This window comes from Mobula hypostoma, chromosome 3 (genome assembly GCF_963921235.1).
Source record: "Mobula hypostoma chromosome 3, sMobHyp1.1, whole genome shotgun sequence".
NCBI classification, from domain to species: domain Eukaryota; kingdom Metazoa; phylum Chordata; class Chondrichthyes; order Myliobatiformes; family Myliobatidae; genus Mobula; species Mobula hypostoma.
In genome coordinates this window covers 72,695,219-72,718,440 of record NC_086099.1, presented here as the reverse complement: position 1 = coordinate 72,718,440, position 23,222 = coordinate 72,695,219, and the positions used below count along the sequence as shown (strand labels likewise).

The 23,222-nt window shown below is 41.7% G+C and overlaps 1 protein-coding gene across 3 annotated transcripts in view; it reads right to left on the bottom strand.

Moving 5' to 3' along the window:
- Positions 1–23,222, bottom strand: part of arap2 (ArfGAP with RhoGAP domain, ankyrin repeat and PH domain 2) — a 396,901-nt gene that overhangs the window by 102,514 nt on the left and 271,165 nt on the right. For all 3 annotated transcript variants that reach the window (XM_063043320.1, XM_063043318.1, XM_063043319.1), the window contains 3 exons: positions 22,394–22,557; positions 9,993–10,205; positions 2,659–2,764 (listed from right to left, as the gene is read on the bottom strand). In XM_063043320.1, coding sequence (XP_062899390.1) covers positions 2,659–2,764; positions 9,993–10,205; positions 22,394–22,557 — 483 coding nt within the window. The remainder of the gene's footprint in view (positions 1–2,658; positions 2,765–9,992; positions 10,206–22,393; positions 22,558–23,222) is intronic.

Here is a 23,222-nt window from a genome sequence, read left to right as displayed (position 1 = left end):
AATGATGAAGGCAAACATGCCAAGTACCTTCTTCACTACCCGATCTACCTGTGTCACCACTTTCAAGTAATCAGAGTGATGAAGAACTTAGTTAGGCACTTCTGGAGGAAGCAAGGATATAAAGTGTGGCCTGGGTTCCTCTTGAAACTTGGTTGGAGGAGGAAACATGGGATTAGAAAATAGTTGAAGACACAAATTTAAAAACAAAGACTCCAGATAGATTATTAAATGATCTCCTTGACGTTTACCACCACTTCCCTTCTCTGGGTCACACAGCCCATGGGGACTGCATCAATGAGCAATGAGTGGGAAGAGGAATTTTGAAATGTCGACATATATCTTTAGCCCTGCCTGCTCTATCAGTCCTCATTGAATGGTTGTAGTAGCAAAGTAATAACTTAGAGAAGATGGGAAAACATGTAACTGAGGGCATGTCAACTCAAGAACAATGACTCTTTCAATATACTACAGGAAGACTACCCACTAAACACATTGCCTTCAGAATAATAAATTAATGTACTGTAACAAAGTACTAATATTTCCAGGACAATTACATAATGACTTAAAAGGCCACCCTTCATCCCTGTCAAAGAACAATAATTCTGTGCAATGTACTTTATGTCTGACTTTATCACAGGTGCAATTTGTTACACTTTTGAAGAAAATGAATTTCATTACCAAATAAAAATATAGCATTTTGGAAAAGTGTAAATTAGTTTGAGAATATCCCTAAAGTGTTACAAAACTAGCAAATATGTCAAAGAAACAACCTAGTGAAGAGTGAGAGCAAATTAGGAAATGTGAAATTGCAGCTCAGTTAATTGAAAACATTTGGTGTACAATTCCTTGGGGGCAGAAATAAGTACTATTTCTGAATTAGAAATCACAGTCCTAGAAACACAATCAGAGAAAGTGCAGTTATCCAAAATCCAGGGAAATTCAACAAGATTCTCAAATATTTAAAATAAGGGTTCAATTTAAAAACGGAAGGTAAAGTATAAACAAAAGAACAAGTTGTCAGATGGATGCCCTCCCACTGCTAAATTCTGTAGAGTATTCCTTGCCGAACTGCTCTACGGATGCTTCAGCTAGAACTCCACAAATGGAATTTTTTTTTAAGGACAGGATCAAATCCTTTCCCTCATCTCCATCTTTTTATTCCATCATCTTTCCCCTTCCTTTCCCATCCTGAAGGACGATCTCGGCCCAAAGCGTTGACTGTTTATTGATTTCCATAGATGCTGCCTGACCTGCTGAACTCCTCCAGCAATGTAAAGTGTTGCTCAGGTTTGTAATACTTGGTTGAGAACATGGGTGGCATGATTAGTACATTAATGCATATGTGGATAACATCAAAATTGGTGATGTGATGAAGAATGTCATCTAAGGTTCTAGATCTACTGGGAAAGTAGGCAAAAGGACAGCAGATGGAATTTAACTCAGCCAAGTGCAAAGCGATGTACTTTGGCAAGTTAAAGAGCAGGTAAATAACAGGACCCTTGGTGCATACAACAAAGACACCAAGGATACAAGTAGATAGGTTCTTGAAAGTGGTGACACTTGTAGATAAGGCGTATGTTACACTCACCATCATTGGACAGGGCATTAAGTACAATAGTTGGGATGTTATATTACATCTGTACAAGGGGATAGTGAAAGAGCACCTGGAATATTATCAGTTCTGGTCACCACATTATGAAAGGATATGACTAAGCTTGAGAAGGTGCAGAAAAGATTCTCAAGAATGTTCCTGGGATCGGGGTGGGAGGGTTGAATTATAGGGAGAGACTGGACTGATCAGCTGGGACAATTTGACCTGCAGAGGAGGAGGCTGAAGGGGAACCTTACAGAGATTTATGAAATCATGAGGGACAAACAGTAGGTAAGGTGGATTATCTTTTTTTTCTTTTTTTCTAGGGTAGGGGAATCTATCACTAAAGGGCGTAAGTTTAAGTTGAGAGGTGAAACATTTAAAGGGGAAACTGACATGCAACATTTTTCACAAAGATACATTTGGAGAGGTTCATGGATAGGAGAGATTTAGAGGGATACATGGCAAATGCAGGCAAATGGGATTGCACAAGAAGGCACCTTGGTCAATAATGGATTCTTCAGCTAAAGAGCATATTGTTGTGATGATAATCTAATGACTTGGGCCTTTGCACATGCATTATCTAGATGCACATACAGATCAGGCAGTGCAACGCTTCAGAAATGTCATTTTGGGTACAACTAGGAAGCTTCTCCATGGATGTTTTTCATTCCTGGACACTCATCTGTACAGAATACTTTTTTCTTTCCGCCTTGACTGAACATTCTCTGAAGAAATGGGATTTGATGAATTGCAGTATCTCAATCAGTGACATTAGTAATGAGCGAAAACTATGTAAATTACATAAAATGGCAAAGTCCTCAGACCTTACAGATTATCTTTCAAAGAATTGGACCTAGTATGTGAACTGCATGAATTACTGAACTGATGTTACTTGATGACCATTGCATGATTTTACTGGAAAGTACATTCAAAATTATGCCTATTTTTCAAATGAACAGTTCTTCTCCACGTATATTTCTCATTGATACGTCTGAACATCAGTACGGATAATAACAGCAAATACTGTTTCTGCTGAAAACTCCAGAAATACCAATTTCACACACCTGTAGAGGTGACCAATCAGAGCGGCAAGAGTAATCCGGTTGACACGTGGTAATGTTTTTATCAACATTCTGTACTTTTCCAGTCGTTCTTTTAAATCTTGCACATCTGGGGACAAGAGATCACAAGGGTTAAGCACAGGTAGGAAGCTAACGCGAAGGCAATACATCACATGGACTCAAAATGACAGGACTGAGTAACGACATATTACAATTCCGATTACGACAGTGGCCTCTTCCTGCTATAATATTACACTGCATCTTCATGAGCACAACTCAATATAGAGTGGAGCCCCCACTGACACAAGTTAACAGGGTTGGCGAAATTGTGTATCTTCTTGCAGGGTTCCAGCTGGACTCATTTTAATGAGATTATAAGCACTTTATGGCATGGAAGATTCTGCTTACGGAATTCTGCAGGGAGTTAATTTCCACTTTCCCCTTTAACAAACAAAACGTTCATGCAATTCCGCTTTCAGTGAATTCGTTCAGCAGCTCACTTGCACACACGAAATGCCTTTGCACTCCAGGGCTTTATGATTCATGAAACTTATTGCAATTTGTGGTTTGGGGTTTGTATGAATTACATACAGTACTTAAAATATCTGTGAGAAACATACCAAAATAAATTAATAATATATTTGGTTCTGAAAGTGTAATTTACATACTTAAATCCTACTGAAAATTTACATGAGCATTTGCTGCACTGAATGCAGCTAAAATAATTGAAGGACTGGACAGGAAAGAAAAGAGGTGCTGTACAGAAAAAGACCAAAGGTGAAGGACACAAAATTTGTTAAAAATAATTCTGAGAATAGTTTAAGCAATTTTACTTGATATTTAAATGAGTAAAATTAGCCACTGAAAAATGAACTTTTGTTTCTTGACATATCAACCTTTTAGGAAAGGTTACAATATGTATTGATATTTCTTTGTCAGAGAGAAGCTGTGGTGCTGGCAGAGTTGTATGACATTTGTAGAAAAATAATGCTGCTTTGCATTAGCAAAACTTTAATTAGTGCATATCAGCTGACATAATAGAAACAGTACTTGTGCTCCAGAACTAATGTGCCTCGAGCCAAGCTTCAGTACAGTTGCAACACTGACATCTACCTGACAACACGGAAAATTGCCCAGGGTTTTTCTATCCACATGAAGCAGGAAACATCTGGCCAATCACAGTTACATCACCACACTGATCAAAGGCACTTATGACAGTGCTATACAACAGCACTTATTCATCAATAAGATGCTCAACAATGTTCGTTTTAGTCCTGCCTGGACCACTAGGCTCCAAACCTCATCTCAAATTTTGAAAAAATTCTGAACATAAGATGAGAATTACTTCTGACTGCCATTCTACAAAGAGAGTTACCAAACAACTTTAAGCGAACTGAAGCCACCGGGGGCCAAGAGGAGAAAGTGTTGCAGTGGATGAAATGATAATATAGTTGAAAGAAAAATGGACTGTGGATTTTGATGCCAATAATCATTTATGGCATGGAACAGGTCCTTCCCACCCAATGAGATGCAGCACCCAGCAACCCACCCATTTAATCCTGCCCTAATCACAGGAAAATTTGCAATGACCTATTAATCTACTAATTGGTGCGTCCAGAGCATCTGGAAGAAACTCATGTGCACATGGGAAGAATGTAAAAACATTTTTTTTTACAGTTGATCCTGGAATTGAATTCCGAACCCCGAGCTGTGGTAGTATTACGGTAACCACTATGCTACCGTTGCATCCTAATATGATGTTGCAGCAGGGATTCCTCGTGACAACTCAAGACTTATTTCACTTCAACTGTTTCATCAATGACCTTCACTCCATCATAAAGTTAAATGTGGGGCTGTTCAGAATGACTGCACGGTATTCATCTCCTCAGACACTGAAACAAATTTCCTGCCCAACACAAATTTGGATTGTTGATGAGTGACAAAATTTCCCCCACACAAATGCAAGGAAATGATCATCTCAGACAAGAATCTAATCTCTCCTTGATCTCTGACAGGCTTGTCACTGATGAGTCCCAACATCTGGATAGGCTAGGGGTAGGGGTGATGGAACATCCCTGATCAGAGCTAAAGCTGAAATATAAATTTTATTTTTGTAGACCAGGGAAGAAGCAGGTTAATTATATACCGCAGAAAAATAATTAACCTGTCTCTCCAAAGTTTCACCACCACCTACAAAGCAGACGTCCACAAGCATGGAGGAATACTGCTTTAGCTTCCATCAAAAAGGTCAATAACATTCAGGACAATGCACTAATGTAAGGCAGAACACCATTCACCACCTTAAACCTTGTCACCAGCATCAGTGACAAGGTACAAAACTACTACTGTACAAGATAAAAAGCAGCAACTCACCAGGGCTTGACAACCTTGTCTTCTAACCAGTTGGAGGACAAAGGGAGAAACAACATGCAGACACCACCACATGCATTTTCCCTTACAAATTACACACTATCCTAGCTTCAAAAAGTTATCACTGTACATTAATGCCACTGGGCCTAAATCCTGGCAGTGGTGGCTCACAGATATTATCTGAAGGACAATAAGCAATGAACAATGTATGTTATCCTTGCAAGACTTATCAATATTCAATAACTTAGGGTGGCTGGTTTTACTAGTAAGTGTAGACTGCTCTGAAGAGAACTGTCAGCACTTACCAATCGTAACAGAAGTCAGAGACTTCGGGGCATGTCTGGTCAAAAAGAGAGTACATGAATTTACATAGCGACACTGGCCATTCAGTAGTCCAACAGAAGAGCTCAATCACACTGAGAAGCCTGAATAGTCATGCTGGTAAATTGCCTCTTGGATCCCATTCCCAATGAACTTTGTTTAATGCTTCTCATAAATACACAGAACAGCGATAAGCATTCACAACTGACAAAGTTGGTTAGTTTCCGTAGCTTCTGTCAATAACTTTTTGGTGGTAGGTCTTCCTTAGTGGACAAACAGAAACCTTACTCAGATCTTGTAGTTGGTGTACGGCATTTCGACCCAGGATCTAAACCTTTTTTAGGTGGACGATGACAGGGCGTGTTGCGTGAAAGAGACTCACGTCAGCAAGATTTTGCCAATAAGCTTGGAGTATCAGACACCTGAGCCAATAGGCTGGTCCTGGACTTACTTCCTGGCATAATTTACATAATATTATTTAACTATTTATGGTTTTATACGGCTATATTTATACTCTGTTCTTGATTGGTGCAACTGTAATGAAACTAAATTTCCCTCGGGATCAATTGACTATGACTATGAAACTGTGAGATGAAACAGAAGGGTGAGGCATCATTCTGTTGTAAGGTGAAAAATTCAAGAATTTTCAGTGACTGATTAAAATTAATGATGTACCTACAATAGAATACTGAAAGCTATTACTGTAAGTGTTTTGTTTTGTAACTCCAAAACATAAGCTTAACTAAAATGAAACCTGGAGTCATGAATGTGTGTCTTAGTTTTATTTTTACTTTAAGTGAGGCACATGCATAGGACATAGTGGCATAATGATGTATGTCATTCACGTATTTCTACATATAACCTGTAATGAATTATGTCAACAACAAAGAATGCTCAAACAATATATCTACACTATTACACAAATATTACTGAATATTAAATACACAACATTTAAAGCAATTGAAGGATCTTTCCAGAATGTTTATGTTACATTAGAATCAAGTCCGTTGCTATTTGCATTTACCAGGTAAGTCAAGGAACTGATCCTCTGATATGAGAGTGTAGGAGAAATAATGCAGTCTTCTGGCGAAGCCCATTAGTAGAAACTAATTCATGACTTCAATGAGAATGATTACTCTCCTATACATTCACCATCAACTTCCCAAAGTAAACTTCCTACTAGCAGCTGGATTATTAGAATGTCATAAAGAATAATAAAGAGTAACCGGAATCAACTTAAGATCTTTCAACATGTTGCGTTAATAGCAACACCTGCAGAATCTGTTACACTGCTTTTATATTAAGTAGGCCAAGACAAAAATAGTTACCTTGCATATACAGTACATTCAGTGGCCACTTTATTAGATATCTCCTGTACATAATAAAGTGGCCATTGGGTGTAAGTTCATGGACTTCTGCTGCTGTAGGCCACCCACTTTAACATTCAACGTGCTGTGCATTCAGAGATACTCTTCTGCACACCACTGTTGTAATGCATGGTTATTTGAGTTACTGCCACCTTCCAGTCAGCTTGCATGCACCAGTCTGGCCATCCTCCTCTGATTCTCTCATTAAAACATGTTTTTGCCCCTCCCTGGATGTTTTTTTGGTTTCTCGCACCATTCTCTGTAAACCTAGTTGTGCCAGAATATCCTAGTATACAGTATCAGCAGTTTCATACTCAAACCACCTCATCTAGTACCAACAATTATTCCACAGTTAAAGACAATCAGATAATTTTTCTTCCCCATTCTGATGTTGGGTCCGAACAACAAATGAACCTCCTGACCATGTTTGCATGTTTTTAAGCATTGGGTTGCTGCTGCATGATTGGCTTATTGGATGTTTACATTAATGAGAGCTACCTAATAAAGTAGCCACTGAGGATATTTTGGGAGTGGTTGGTGTGGATATTGCATGGGAAATCAGGTCCCAAACTGCCATTTGAATTCACTCAGCTCATAGCTCTGGGTACGTTACAGTGGTGTGAAAAGGGTGTGATTATCTCAATATTATCTCAAAGATAGTTAATAGAACGATAAATTTATAAGGGATGAAATTTCACAAAAAGAGATGAGGATGAAGGCGATTCATGACCTGAAATATCGACTATGTATTCCCCTCAATGGATGCTGCCTGACCTGCTGGGTTCTGCCAGCATTTTATGTGTTGCTCATGATTCCTGACTGCCTGATCTGTTTAATAATTCATTATTTCATGCACCATTGAATTCAGTGAGGAGTTGGTTCAGTTAGGAATAAGAAACCTGCTCAGACTTAATGAGGTCCTGATGTGACCAAAGATGTTAAAAGCAGGACCACTGTGCCACTCTGTTAAATTAAATGACAAAATGATCTCTGGGAAAAGTAAGTGGAGTTATATGAAGAAAGACTGGATGAACTGGGCTTGTACTCGTTGGAATTTAGAAGATTGAGGGGGGATCTGATTGAAACGTATAAGATCCTAAAGGGATTGGACAGGCTAGATGCGGGAAGATTGTTCCCGATGTTGGGGAGGTCTAGAACGAGGGGTCACAGTTTGAGGATAGAGGGGAAGCCTTTTAGGACCGAGGTTAGGAAAAACTTCTTCACACAGAGAGTGGTGAATCTGTGGAATTCTCTGCCACAGCAAACTGTTGAGGCCAGTTCATTAGCTATGTTTAAAAGGAAGTTAGATATGGCCCTTGTGGCTACAGGGGTCACGGGGTATGGAGGGAAGGCTGGGTTCTGAGTTGGATGATCAGCCATGATCATAATAAATGGCGGTGCAGGCTCGAAGGGCCGAATGGCCTACTCCTGCACCTATTTTCTATGTTTCTATGTTTCTATGTTTCTATACACTCAACAACAGTATTTTCTAAAATGAGGTTTTATTGCAAGTTTTCTATCAGCATCTGCTTTGCTCTCACTCTAATTTACAGACAAGCTTTGTAGTAAGCTTGGGACAACTGATGGATCCACTGACAAATTTAGAAGTACTCTAAGATATGCTTCCAATTAACTAATTACCATGTGACTAGGCAATGTACTTCGAGGGAAGAGTTTGCTCACAACCAATGCCACACATTAAAGTTAAACAAGGGAAACAATGGGTTGCAGCCAGCTTTCTGGCAGCTGCAATCTTTTTTTTGTTTTAAATATTGGCTTACTTCCAAATCCACAGTTTCCTCCAGAATACATTCTTTCATAATGTTCAACAAACAACTATGTTTTTGGTTTAAGATCCCTCCTCTGCAAACATCAATTTTATTTGCTGTTTTCCTGATAATGACTACTTAACCTCTCCTCGGTTATATATAGAGTTTAGCACCATGACAAAACACAAATAGGGCATCATCTGAATACCTGAGAAAGGGTTATCATGGATGTAATTAAATCAGTGAGTGAATTAAAAGATTTTTATGATGTGATGTATTAAGATGTATTTCAGCCAAATATTAACAGTGTACAAATAACCAAGAGTTTGACTTTAAGCTTTGATAATATAAAACACAAAATGTTTCTGGTGAACACAAAATAATCTGCAGATGCTGGGATCAAAGCAGCACTCACAACACACTGGAGGAACTCAGCAGGTCGGGCAGCATCCATGGAAAAGATCGGTCGACGTTTCAGGCCGGAACCCTTCATCAGGACTGTAGAGGGAAGGGGCAAAGGGCCTATAAGGAGGTGGGGGGAGGGTGGCCCCCTTCCCTCTACAGTCCTGACGAAGGGTTCCGGCCCAAAACGTCGACCGATCTTTTCCGTGAATGCTGCCCGACCTGCTGAGTTCCTCCAGCGTGTTGGAAATGTTTCCGGTTGGTTACTGAATGCTGGAGGTGGCGTAGGGTGCGATAGGTATTTTATCTGCCTGATCCTGATACTTCCTCAGCTGACAATCTTGCATAAACAGTTCAAAATTTTGGGTTGGTTACCAGTGTGTGTTGGCATGATCAAAACACATGCCTGAAGGCTGACAGTGAATGGCAAGTGAGTTGAGAGATTAGCATGGAAGGAGAAGTTTACTGAAACACATTGGAGTCAAATACATCTGTTAAAGTTGCAGAGAGAAAGTTTGAATGCCTTCAAGGAGATGACCAATGACAATGCAGCAAATGAAAATCACTGAATAATAACATTAGTATGGAAATGTACAGATCTGGTCCACCACTGTTCTGGTGCAATGTATAGAGTAACACATACAAAATACTGGAGGAACTCAGCAGGTCAGAGCAGCATTTATGAGAGGAATAGAGAGCCAATGTTTTGGTCTGAGACCCTACAGCATTTTAAATGTATTACTCTGGGTCTCCAGCATCTGAAAAATATCTCTTGTGCTTATGGTAGAATATATAACCTAAAACACAAGTGATGGTGGATGTTGAAATCTGAAGTGAAAAAATCAGAACTGCTGGTGGAAGTCAGCAGGTCAGGTAAATTCTATAGCAGGAAATGCTCAGGTGACATTTCAAGATGAGACCCCCCCCTTCAGCTGCAATTCCCTCCTCAGATGCTGCCTGACCCACTGAATACTTCCAGCAGCTCATTTCTCTGATAAACAAACCTTCTTAAGACCTTTTTTGACAAATAGATCGAAAATGACACATTTAGCTGATTATACCTTGAAAACTAAATAAAACTCATAGTCTATATAAACATTTATATTACCTAATGCTGACAACCAATATGGATATAATTCCTTGGTGAGGAGAGCATCATCTATTTCGAACAGGAATCTCTTCATCACATCTGCTACGTCACCCAGTTGATGTTCCCCAATTCTCAACTTCACATTTCTGGCATCTTTTCTGAATTGATCCAACAGCTGGTTAACTCTTGATGGTGTGCCATTTTTTTGGTAAATTCCTTCCGAGCCAAGACCTGATGATTAAAATTAAATATTGAACATTGTAGTCAAAGTGTATCAATTACTTAGCTGGAGAGAAAACACTTCATTCCACAAAATAAAATAAAAAATATATTTATTTGTGCTGACACAGGTTCGCATCACGGGGCCATTAATAAGTCAAAATATTAATGAGCTAGAGTATTCTGCCAGCATTGAGTTGCCTACCAACTATAAAGACAAGTTTTCTGGACCAGCTGTCCTTATTCAAAATGCCATATTTGCATTACCGTGAGGCCCTAAGGGCCCTAACATTTTGTTGGGTGGACCTTATGCACAGAGAGGTGGAGATGAAGAAGGCAAAAAGATTCACTTGTGAATGCTTCGGCCAAGTCACAAGCCAGGCTTTGGCAGCAGTCAAAATTATCAAAACCTTTGAATAGTCCAAAAGAACTCAAAAACAATAAGGCGAATTAAACAAATAGTAAAAAAGAAACACCAGAAATAATTAAAACAAATTTGATAGAAAATGCATATTACCTGATACTTACATCATTCCTTGCAGCCATTCCTTATCATTAAAATGAATGGCTTCACAATTCCTGTCTAGGTTTAGTGGAAGTTCCAGCAGAATTGCATCAACTCCCAACTTTCCATAAGATACACATGCGTTTTTACTGCTGACTTAAAAATGCCAACTGTCATAAGCAATACCAAGCAATAGAAGTTACTGCATCTTCAGAATGAACAATACAAAGTGGTCACCAGCAATGAAACGGCTAAATGAAAGGCATTCTATCTACTAGAAAACAGAACATTTTTGTTCACCTAAACACACACCTTCAATCACTTGGCCTTTTTGACTTTATTCCTTCTTATCGTCACTGACAGAGTAAACATTACAAGTCTCAACAACTTGTTTTAATCACAGGAGAAATAAATTTGTATAGTATGTAGGTCCTCAAAGTTTGAGGGTTATAAAATGCAATTGTATCAAATCCATTTTTTGTGCATTATGGCTGCTATTTTGTCTCTAAAACAGCATCTGAAGTATGCATATACTTGCAGAAAGGATTACAGGAAACAGGAAAGCGACCCTTTGAGATACACCATGTCATCCAGTCATACTACAAAACTCGTGGTTATGGAAGAAGCACTTCCCTAGTGGCTTTTATAATCAGCGTGCCCATCAACTTCTACATATGGAATTCCCTATGAGTTTCAGCTGGAGAGATCTGCAATTAATTCCAATTTCTTATACTATGTTGGTTGCACAAGATCTTGCATGCTTGCTGTTCCACAAGGCCAAAGTAAAAGTAATTTTATTGAGTAGAGAAACAGAACTAATGTGCAGCTTTGTAAGGATTGGGGAACTACCCTGTGGCAAAGTGTTCATTGTCTTTGCGTGTTGCAGACAAGCACAATTCAACCTTGACTATATGGGATTTCACTCTTCACTCCAGCTGGTTTGCGACCAGTGCGTCATACAAGTCAGTGCCCAGCAGTATTTGCAGGCACCACTCACATGCTCACTCTGCAATGCTGTTGCCTGAATTACTCTCGGGCAGATCAGTGGCTACACATTATGCAGCCTTATCACTACATCCTTATCGTCTCTAGATCTGACCATTTTGGTGCACCTCTGGCAAGCTTGCCTTCAATTCTGAATTAACTTGAAATCTAATGCCTGTATCTGAACTCAAATCAAGACCAGCTGACCCACCAGCCCCTCTGCAGTTGCATTGATTCTGCCTGGGTTTTACAGATGACATCATTCTTTTCAAACTGCTCCTTGATCTCACCCCTCTGTAATCGCCTCAACATTTTTAAACCTCAGAAATACTAATGCACCTCCGATTTTGGTTGATCACTCATCCCTGAAGTTAGGTATTCTGTCACTGGTGCTGTGTATTCAGAAGCAAAAAGGCCGAAGCACTGGAATTCCATCCCCAAATTTCTCCACCGCCCTTTCATCATTTTACAACTCTCCTTTAAAACCTTTGGATTGAGCTTTTAGGTGTCAGTCCTAATTATGTGACAGTATCAACTTCATTCTCATACTATTCAGTGGGTACATTGTTACATTACAAGAGTTATATAAAGAGGAGCTGACGAAGGGTCTCGGCCTGAAACGTCAACTGCGCCTCTTCCTATAGATGCTGCTTGGCCTGCTGCGTTCACCAGCAACTTTGATGTATGTTGCTTAAAGAGGAGCTAATGTCTTGCTTTGCTTTGTATGTTCGTCACATTCATAGGCATCCTATGAATCCTCTGTACCTCCCTGTGCAATTGGATCCCCGACTTCCTAACTGGAAGACCACAATCTGTGCAGATCCTCTTCGCTGACGATCAACACTGGCACACTTCAGGGGTGTGTGCTTAGCCCACTGCTCTACTCTCTATATACACTTGACTGTGTAGCTAGGCATAGCTCAAATACCATCTATAAATTTGCTGATGATACAACCATTGGTGGTAGAATCTCAGGTGGTGACAAGAAGGCATACAGGAGCGAGATATGCCCACTAGTGGAATGGTACCACAGCAACAACCTGGCACTCAATGTCAGTAAGACGAAAGAGCTGATTGTGGACTTCATGAAGGGTGAGATGAAGGAACACATACCAATCCTTGTAGAGGAATCAGAAGTGGAGAGAGTGAGCAGTTTCAAGTTCCTGGGTGTCAAAACTCTGAGGATCTAATCTGGTCCCAACATATCGATGTAGTTATAAAAAAAGGCAAGACTGCAGCTATACTTCATTAGGAGTTTGAAGAGATTTGGCATGTCAACAAATACACTCAAAAACTTCTGTAGATGCACCATGGAGAACATTCTGACAGGCTGCATCACTGTCTGGTATGGGGTGAGGGGGTGAGGGGCTACTGCACAGGACCGAAAGGAGCTGCAGAGGGTTGTAAATCTAGTCAGCTCCATCTTGGGTATTAGCCTACAAAGTACTCAGGACATCTTTAGGGAGCGGTGTCTCAGAAAGGCAGCGTCCATTGTTAAGGACCTCCAGCACCCAGGGCATGCCCTTTTCTCACTGCTACCATCAGGTAGGAGGTACAGAAGCCTGAAGAGACACACTCAGCAATTCAGGAACAGCTTCTTCCCTGCTGCCATCTGATTCCTAAAACCCTTGGTCACTACCTCACTTTTTAAAAAAATATACATTATTTCTGTTTTTTTTGCATCTTTTTTAACCTATTCAATATATGTATACTGTAATTGATGTACTTATTTATTTATTATTATTTTTATTTTATTTCATTTATTTATTTATTTTTCTCTCTTCTATATTATGTATTGCATTGAACTGCTGCTGCTAAGTTAACAAATTTCACGTCACAGAATAAACCTGATTCTAATTCTGATTCTCTGCATTCTTGGTCTTGTATCTATAGTAAGGATGGTGGAAGGTTGATGATTTTCAGTGGAGATGGCAAAAGGTCTCACAGGCCAAACTTCAACTGCCTTAAGCAGGTGCTAGATGCTTATAACACTGGGCCTCCTTGAGGAGAAGCTAAGGTAAGCTACCATTTGACATTATTGAAATGTTGAGCTTATTCTAATAAACTGCAAATCTATGCACTCCCTAAAATGACACATCAGAACATTGGTGTCTGGTTTGTTCACTATCCAATCCCAAGCATTTGATAACCACCCTATCATCCTTGGACAAAAACCTGCATCTTCTAATTCTGTTCACACATGAAATACACAAAGTTTAGTCATGGCATAGAATGGATCAATACTAGAGGTGAAAAGAATCATGTTGGTCACAACCTGGTCATTTGATTTTCCAAACAAGAGAAAACCTGCAGATGCTGGAAATCCAAGCAACACACACAAAATGCTGGAAGCACTCAGTAAGTCAGGCAGCATCTGTGGAAAAAAGGATAGTCGACACTGTGGGCCGAGATCCTTCAGCGGGATTTTTCTTTGTCTTCATAACAGGGTGTTGAGCAGTTTACTTGATGCAGACTACAGTAATCTACTTTTCAGGGAAACAGGGTGTTGGAGTGCCTGCTCCCAAACTGAATTTAAAACTGGATTTGTTTCCATACTAATTTTCTATCCTTTTAAAATCTTTTACAAATAAATTGAGACTACATTTACTTGTGCTTCCTTTTATAGAACACATTTTACACATGGGCTATTCTATTATATTAAATTGTTAAGGCAATGAGTCATTGAGCTCACAGAACATAATGTTCTTGGGTTCGAATTCTGACCTATTTTACAGATTTTGTTCTGTTAACAGTTTTCCTACAGCAACTTTACACCACACATAAGAAAGCAGCCTTGACTATTAACTCAATATCCAACTGTTACAGCACTGTAGACTGTATATTTCTACTGCAGCAAGGATTACCTGACATGTTCTCCCTATCCTCTAACACCCAATGCCAAGGTACCCCTCCCTCCAAAGCAGGATGCTACAGATTCAAAAGTCTTGAACACAAAAATCCAGGCTGCTGCTCCAGTGTAGCACTGAGGTAGTGTTGCAAGTTGTTGGATATCAGATAAAGTGCCAAAGTTATGAGAAGTCTCCCTTTCTCACTGTATCCCATGGCACTACTTTGAAAAGGAGCAGTGATGATATCCCCAGTAGCCTGGCCAATATTTAACCGTCACTCAATACTGTCGAAAGGAGATTATTTCAGTGTCATCTTACAGCTGTAGGTGGGAGTTTGCTGCTAGCAAATTTGGCTACCTCATTTCCAATATTTTAATAGTAACCAAACTTCTGGAAGTACTTTGAAGCCTCTGAAAGTCATGGCATTAGTACAGATCTCTTGGTAACTGGGATTGGTGAGCATGGACCAGTCTACCAACTCAATGCAGTCGCACAGAAGTTCATGTACTTGCTCAGACCAGCATTGGATAACTTTCTGTATTGAATCCTCCATTTCAGCTTCTGTTTGTATGCAGGAGGATGGAGCACAGCTTGGTGCTCTGATTTACCAAAGTACGAACAAGAGTAGCTCAGTAGGTGCCTTTGATGGTCGTATAGCAATGGTCAAGTGTGTTTGAACATCTGACAGGACAGGAGATGGGAAAGTGGTACTTTGGCAATGCACCTTTTAAGTTGGCCTGGCTGAAGTCACTGGCAGCGATGAGGAAGGTATCCCTTTTCAAGGCTGTTGAGAACAGAGCTCAGTTCACTGAGTGCAGGTGCAGGTTTCATGTTTGTCTGAGGTAGGATGTAGGTCAGGAGGTCAGGATAGCTGATTTTCTCCTTTTAAGGTAGTTTAATAATTTACAAAACCTTTTAAGTTGAATCCCATTCAGTCTTAGAGTCAAGTTACTGTCATTATCATCAAAGGCTTAAATTCCCAATTTTGGGTGGTGTGGGAGGAGGCGGCGGCAACGCAGTAAAACTCAAAGAGGACTGCCTAACCATTTCCAAAGGTTTAGGGTGGTACGGTAGTTACAGCCAATACAGTTGCTGCTTACTGCTCCAGTTAAAGTCCGAGTAATGTTTTTGGTATGCAGTTTCCTTGTTCTCCTTGTCACTGTGTGGATTTCCCCAGGGTACTCCGTTTCCTTCTTGAATCCTGTGTCGGCAGATTAGTTGACCACTGTAAATTGTTCCTTGCACTTGGGTGAATGATATAAACTGCAGAATTAATGGGAATATGGGGACATATCGGAACGGGAATGGGGACAATGATCCGATTCCTGTTCTGATATGTCGGTCCACGGAGTCCTCTTATGCCATGATGAGGCCATCTTCAGGGTGGAGAAGCAACACCTTATATAGCCATCCAGGTAGCCTGCAACCTGATTGATTTCTACTTCCGGTAAAGAAAAATTCTCTTCCCCTCTCCTCTTCTTTTATTTCCCCACTCTAGCCTCTTACCTCTTCTCTATCTGCCTATCACCTCTCCTGCTGCTCCCCCTCCTTCCTTTTCTTCTATGGCTCACTCTCCTCTCCGAACAGATTCTCTCATCCCAGCCCATTCGCTTTCCCACCCACCTGACTTCACCTATCACTTTTGAGCTATCCTTCTTCCCCTCCCCTCACCTTTTCATTCTGGTGACCTTCCCCTTCCTGTCCAATCCCGAAGAAATGGTCTCAGCCCAAAAGGTTGACTGTTTGTTCATTTCCATAGATACTGCCCGGCCTGCTGAATGTCTCCAGCATTTTTTTGTGTGTTGCTTTGGATTTCCAGCATCTGCAGAACTTCTTGTGTTTATGGGTGCTTCACACACAAAAAATGCTGGTGAACGCAGCAGGCTAGGCAGAATCTTTAGGAAGAGGTACAGTCGATGTTTCGGGCTGAGACCCTTCATCAGGACTAACTGAAAGAACAGCTAGTAAGAGATTTGAAAGTGGGTGTTGTTCCTCCAACCTGAGTGTGGCTTCATCTTGACAGTAGAGGAGGCCGTGGAACAACACCTTATATTCTGTCTGGGTAGCCTCCAACCCGATGGCATGAACATTGACTTCTCTAACTTCCGTTAATGCCCCACCTCCCCTTCACACCCATTCCTTATTTGTTTATTTATTTATTTGTTTGTTTATTTAATTATTTTCCCTGTTTTTCTCTCTCTCTTTTTTCTCCCTCTGTCCCTCTCACTATAACTCCTTGCCCATCCTCTGAGCTTCCCCCCGCCCCCATTTCTCCCGAGGACTCCCATCCCATGATCCTCTCCCTTCTCCAGCCTGGTATCCCTTTCGCCAGTCAACTTCCCAGCTCTTAGCTCCATCCCTCCCCCTCCTGTCTTCTCCTATCATTTCGGATCTCCCCCTCCCCCTCCCACTTTCAAATCTCTTACTATCTCTTCTTTCAGTTAGTCCTGATGAAGGGTCTCAGCCCAAAACGTCCACTGTACCTCTTCCTAGAGATGCTGCCTGGCCTCCTGCGTTCACCAGCACTTTTTGTGTGTGCTTCTTGAATTTCCAGCATCTGCAGATTTCCTCATGTTTCTGGGGGCTTGATGGTCACTGCAGACTCAGTACAGTATGCCCAAGAGCCTACATTGTTGGGTGACGCTCTGACTCTCTGAGAATTGGTAACGAAAGGCTTTCAGTGCTTTCAGTGGTAAAAGAGAGATCCTGTTTTTCTCTTATTAAATGTACAGGCTAACCAGGAGCCACTCTATTGTATCTGACTCAATGTTAAATTTGAACACTATTTTCAGTAGAATTACTTCTGCAACATAAATAATGCACAAGTTTAAAACTTGCTGCTACTCTCAGATTTAAGCATCCCAATTGCACTGAGTTTGGGCATTCTTGAAGCAATTCCCAGAGGCTGCATCCACAGCACAGAAAATGTTGCCTATAATTCAGCTCTAATTTGTCAATCACACTCAGGAAGGGTGCACAAACAGACTCTGTGGGAAATGGAAATGTCACGATGGTGCACTGGAGCATGCCCCTACTACTTTAAACTCTGCTCTGTCACTTGCACATTTGTTGCATGAGCAGAGTGCACTTCATACAGGCATTTGCTTTTGTTTTTCTTCAGCTCAGCACTCATCTGTCAAACTGAAACAGAAAATATGGTAGCTGCAGTTCAAGAAGCGCCCACGGACAGAAAAGACAAGGCAGAACCGCGGGTGTGGAGCCTTCTTCAGATTGAGAAGACAGTGCAGTGAGCACAGGTCTTAAAGCTACAGAACAGAAGGGGAGAGGAGAAACATGCAAGCATCAAGGAAATAGAATAACCTTGAAAATATTACGGTGGAACCCATACGGTCATTAATTAGGAGGCTAAAGTAAATGTCGGAAGATGCTGGATATCAAAATAATAACAGAAGTTGCCAGCTGACATGATGATTATCTCCAGTATGTTCTGCTTTTATTTTAGATTGTCATCGATGCATCAAGACAGTAAGACAGGTCATCACAGGGGAAGTGTGAGAGGATGAAGAGATGGGAAATTATCTGCTCAGAGGAATTTGCCTGAAGGAGCATAAAAGGAAATAAACCTGATGTGTAGACCAGCTTGACTGAAAATTGTTCTGATAGAGGGCTTCATCTGAAACAGCAGGATGATCACTGCCCTTCTTCTCCCACAGCCATCATTTTAGACTCTTAACAGGAGGAGGAGAGAAGCTGGAAGTGAAAGATTCAGTGATGCAGCTGGAGAAGTTGCTGCCTCAAAGTTCCAGTGACCAAGATGTAATCCTAACCATCAAATGCTGCCGGTGTGCTGTTTGCAGTCACCTCATCATGGAGAGGGTTTCCTCTGGGTGTTCTGGTTTTCTCTACATCCCAATAATTTCCATGTTGGTAAGTTAACTGGCCACTGTAAATTGTCCCTACTGCAGAAGGTAAAAGTGGAATTTGGGAGAGTTGGTGGGAATGTGTAAAGAATATTTTGATAATAGCAGTACATAGAGATGACATTCTTTAGGAATCATCCAATGAGGTCATATGGGTAGAACACAGACACTCTAATGGGCTGGATTATAGATCCCCACCAATAGTCACCATGAACTTGTGGAGGTGGTGTACAGAGTAATTGCTCATAGTTGTAAGAATACACAATTATATTAGATTTTATAATCACTAGCACCGACTGGGCCACCAGAGCGTAAAGGGCCTGGATGCCGTGGAATTTCCGAAATGTGCTTCGGGATCTTTCCTGAGACTATATATAGAGGGCCCTACTTAGGAGGATGCAGTGCTGGACTTCCTCTCGGGGAACGAGGTAAGTCCTAATGAAGGGTCTTGGCCTGAAACGTCCGCTCTTTATTAACTTCCATAGACGCTGCCTGACCTGCTGAGCTCCTCCAGCATTCTGTGTGCGTTACTCTGGATGCTCGGCACCTGCAGAATCTCTTGCATTTATGATAATAAATGCCTGCTCACTTGAAAATAAACCGGATTTCCTGCACCTGAGATCGAACCAGTGAGAGAAAACATCTGTGCACTCATTCTCATGCCTTCATGAATCCATACCAGCCACGGCCATCCATTTGGAGGGTTTCAGCGTGCTTTGGGCTGGTAGGAACCCAGTGATCTCAGACTGGACCCACAGTGGTAGTATTTGCATTTACATAAATAAGACCTGGTGCATGGACGCTTTAGCAGTGGCGTCCCATTGTTCACCGATGATTGAGTTTCCTTTTGTGAACTGCTGACCGTTTTATATACTGAGAGTTCACTACAACTGTGTTGGTGGCTGTATATATCTCCCTCTGCTAATGCCAGTGAGGTCCTGCATTAGCTCTACATGCCATTAGTGACACTTAAACCAAACACGACAATGGTATCTTCATTATCACAGGAAATTTTAACCATGCAAACCTAAAGAGAGTCTTGCCTAAATTCCACTAGCATGTTGAATTTGCTACCAGAGATGAGATACACCAGACCTGGTTTATACTGACATGCCAGTTGCCTGTAAAGCAATCCCTCAACGCCACATTGGACCCACAGATCACTTATCTGTGTAATCCCCAGATTCGGCCAGCACAGGTTTGTTGAGGGGAAGACAGCCTCTGGCCCAGCCAAACTCAGAAACCTCGGTCGCGGGGATGCTGCGTGATGTGTTGCCTGGCTCCAAATCCGACCCGCAAAATATCACACAGCACACCATATGCAATTAAACCACTGAACTTTATAAATCTCAATCTGACTATAGGGTTAGTAACGAAAATAAAAAAGAAAAAGGGCCCATTTTAATTAAACAGCCAAATGTGCACGTTGGAGCTCACGAATTTGGCCTGTCGTTCCTCCTCGACCTCCTCCGAGTGTAGCTGACCTTCAGACCCTCACTCCTAGCCCACTCTGTCCAGCGGTCTACCAACTCTCTCCACTCGCGTCTTCTCTCTTCCTGCCTTGCCGACAAAAGACCCCAAAGTCCCTGCTGCCAGACCCGCAAGGAAGAACAACATCCTTCTCATTGGCTAGCATACATTCCAAACCCCTTTATCTCTAGTCATAACCCAAACATTGCTGCTACAGAGAAACCATTACATTAGCAGTGAAACATTACAGAGAGGCCACTGCATTAGCAGTGAAAACTTACAGCGCGTTACATCTGTGATGTCAATTCCAGCATACAAAGCAGTGATCAAGCAGGTCAAACCAGTTCTAAAAGTGGTGAAAACCTGGCCTGAGGGGGCAATCTAGGCACTGCAGGCATGCTTTGACAATACGAACTACAGAATGTTCAGGGAGGCTGCCAGCTATGGCAGCCACGTTAACATCGAGGAATACGTGGATTCTGTGACCAGCTAAATCGAGAAGTGTACTGAGGATGTTACCATCACGGAACACATCCAGGTGAGGATAAATCAGAAGCGATGGTTTACAGCAGAGGTCCATACCAGGCTGAGGGATCGTGATGCTGCTTTTCGATAGGGAGATGACGACAGCTCTCAGGGAAGCAAGAACTGGGCTTTCACACTCCAAAGGCAAAATGGGAGCATTCTTAGAGAATTTACACTTCTGCAATACCAGAGACACAATGCGAATGTAGAAGGGAATTCAGACGATTATAGACGGCATTCCCTGAGAGGTTGAATGTCTTCTACACCCGAGTTGATGAGCAGAACAAAATGCTGATGCCGAGGAAGTTACCCCTCCCTCCGGGGAAGGAGGCACTTCATCTGGCTGAAGCTGAGGTGAGAAAGATCCTGGCCAGATCAACCCACGCAAAGCTGCAGGGCCGGATAATATACCAGGCCAGATTTTGAAAGACTGCACAGCCCAGTTGACAGATATATTCAACATCTCTCTGGAATAACCCATTGTTCCCTCTGTTTTCAAGGCGGCAACCATCATTCCAGTGCCAAAGAAGGCAACAGTAACCTGCCTAAATGACTATTGTCCAGTGGCATTAACATGAACTATTATGAAATGCTTTGAGCGGCCAGTCATGGAGCACATTAAAGCTATTCTCCCAGCTACACTGTACCATTTCCAAGCAACAGACACAAAAATTCTGGAGGAACTCAGCAGGTCAGGCAGCATCTATCAAATCGATCCACTGATGATGCAACAGCCTCTGCCTTCCACTCTGTCCTGTCCCACCTGGAAAATGGTCTCATATGTCAGACTGCTGTTATTAAACTTCCAATTGGGCACTGAACTACAACATACCCCAGAAACTGGTGGGGAAACTGTCCTTGCTGGGTCTCAACACCTCCTTCTGCAACTGGATACTGGGCTTCTTAACAGTAAGGCCACAGGCAGTCTGCGTGGGCAGCAATGTCTCTCGTCCAATTACACTGAGCACTGGCGCTCCCCAAGCAAGGCTGAGTACTCAGCCCGCTGCTGTTCACACTGCTGACGCTCGACTCTCGCAGGATCCAGCTCAAACCACCGTCATCGAGTTTGCAGATGACACAACGGTGATTGGCTTTATCTAGAACGACAATGAGACGGAGTAGAAAGAGGAAGTGGAGTGGATAGTGGATTGGTGTGAGAAGAACAACCAAAGCCTGAAGATGGAGAAGACAAATGAAATCATTGTAGACTCCAGGGAGGTGCAGAACAACCATCCCCTCTGTGAATACGTGGCTCCTCCATAGAGAGAGTTAACTGCACCAAGTTCCTGGGACTTCACATCACGGATGACCGCACCTTGGCCATTAATATCACTTCCCTGAACAAGAAGGCACAGCAGCGCCTCTACTTCTTAAGATTGAGACAAGCAAGGCTCCTGCGCGCCCCCCCCCCCATCCCCGGCATCTTAACTGTGTTTTAAAGGAGCACCATTGACAGCATCCTGACAAGTCGCATGTCGCATCTCCATCTGGTATGGGAGCAGTCAAGCATCGAACCAGAAGTCCCTACAAAGGAATGTGAGAACAGCTGGGCGGATCATACTGGTCTCCCTACCATCTAGTGGGGTATTTATCAGGAGTGCTGTGTATGCACTTCTTGCTGCAGATAAAAACGGAGATGACAGCACAGAGAATCTTGAGAAGATGCTGTACAGTACAGAAAAATAAACTATGGTTTTAGATTACATTTCAGGATGGTTGTGCCATAGCAAGGAGCCAATAGAGAAGCACTTGGGGGCGGGGGTGTTGTGTAGTGCAATGCGGAATAAGTATTTGCATTTCCAAGAGGATTATTATAATCTACCATTCACAGCTAACTCAGCAGGAACAGCTAAATGAAATCTGTTTGCCACATTTGTCAAACAAAATATTTCAAAACAATAAAACACATGGATGAAATTGCTTTTGGCATGAAGGAAGCAAATCTATGTGACTTGCAGTGACACCCTGTAGAACAAGCTTGCTTACCATACTGTGTAACAAACGCTATACAGCTGTCCACAATGATGGGAATGTCATTTTTGCTGAGCTGCTGGTCTCGTAGTGCATTACCATCTGTACCTGCCGCTTTCTTTATGGCATCGTGCCAAGCAGTGAAATCCAGCTTCGTATGACCATGGATGTATAGAGTTCTGCAAGGTTAGAACAAACTTTTAGTCCTTGATGAAATACTTTGTTTCTCTTGCTATGGACAATTTAATGTCTTAGTGTTAAGTCTACAAATGAAAGAGAATATGACAAGATTATCACTTTCTTAATTTAGATGGACAAGTTTGCTCCTGGGGTTTCAGTGGAAGGTAATGCTCACAATGATTAAATCACAGAGGGTAAAAAAAAAAGTACATTTGTTTGCACTACATTTGCGTCAACTTAACAGAACCAAAAGGTACATGCAGCAAAAACTTAGGAGGACAAGTGGATCTCCTTCCACATATACCGCCTGAACTTCCCTGATGAATCCGGGTTATTAGTGCAGGTTGTGCTGCTGATTGGAGAAATTTCTGCAAGGCATATTGTTCCTTACAGCACAACTTTTCTATAATTGTCCAATCCAGCACAAAAGTCTGAAGAAATTACATCCAGCCCAAATTAAGAGTGACACAAGGCTCTGCAGATGCTAGAATCTGTAGCAACACAAAGTGTTGGTGAAACTCAGTAGATCAAACAGCATCTATAAAACACCCTAAGTGCTACAGGAACATAAAGCTTTTCCTCTAAAAGCCGCTCCCATGTTTAACACTGTCCTTTCTGCCAAAAAATGTTAATTACTGGGTGGATTTTCACTAATTGTGTCCCT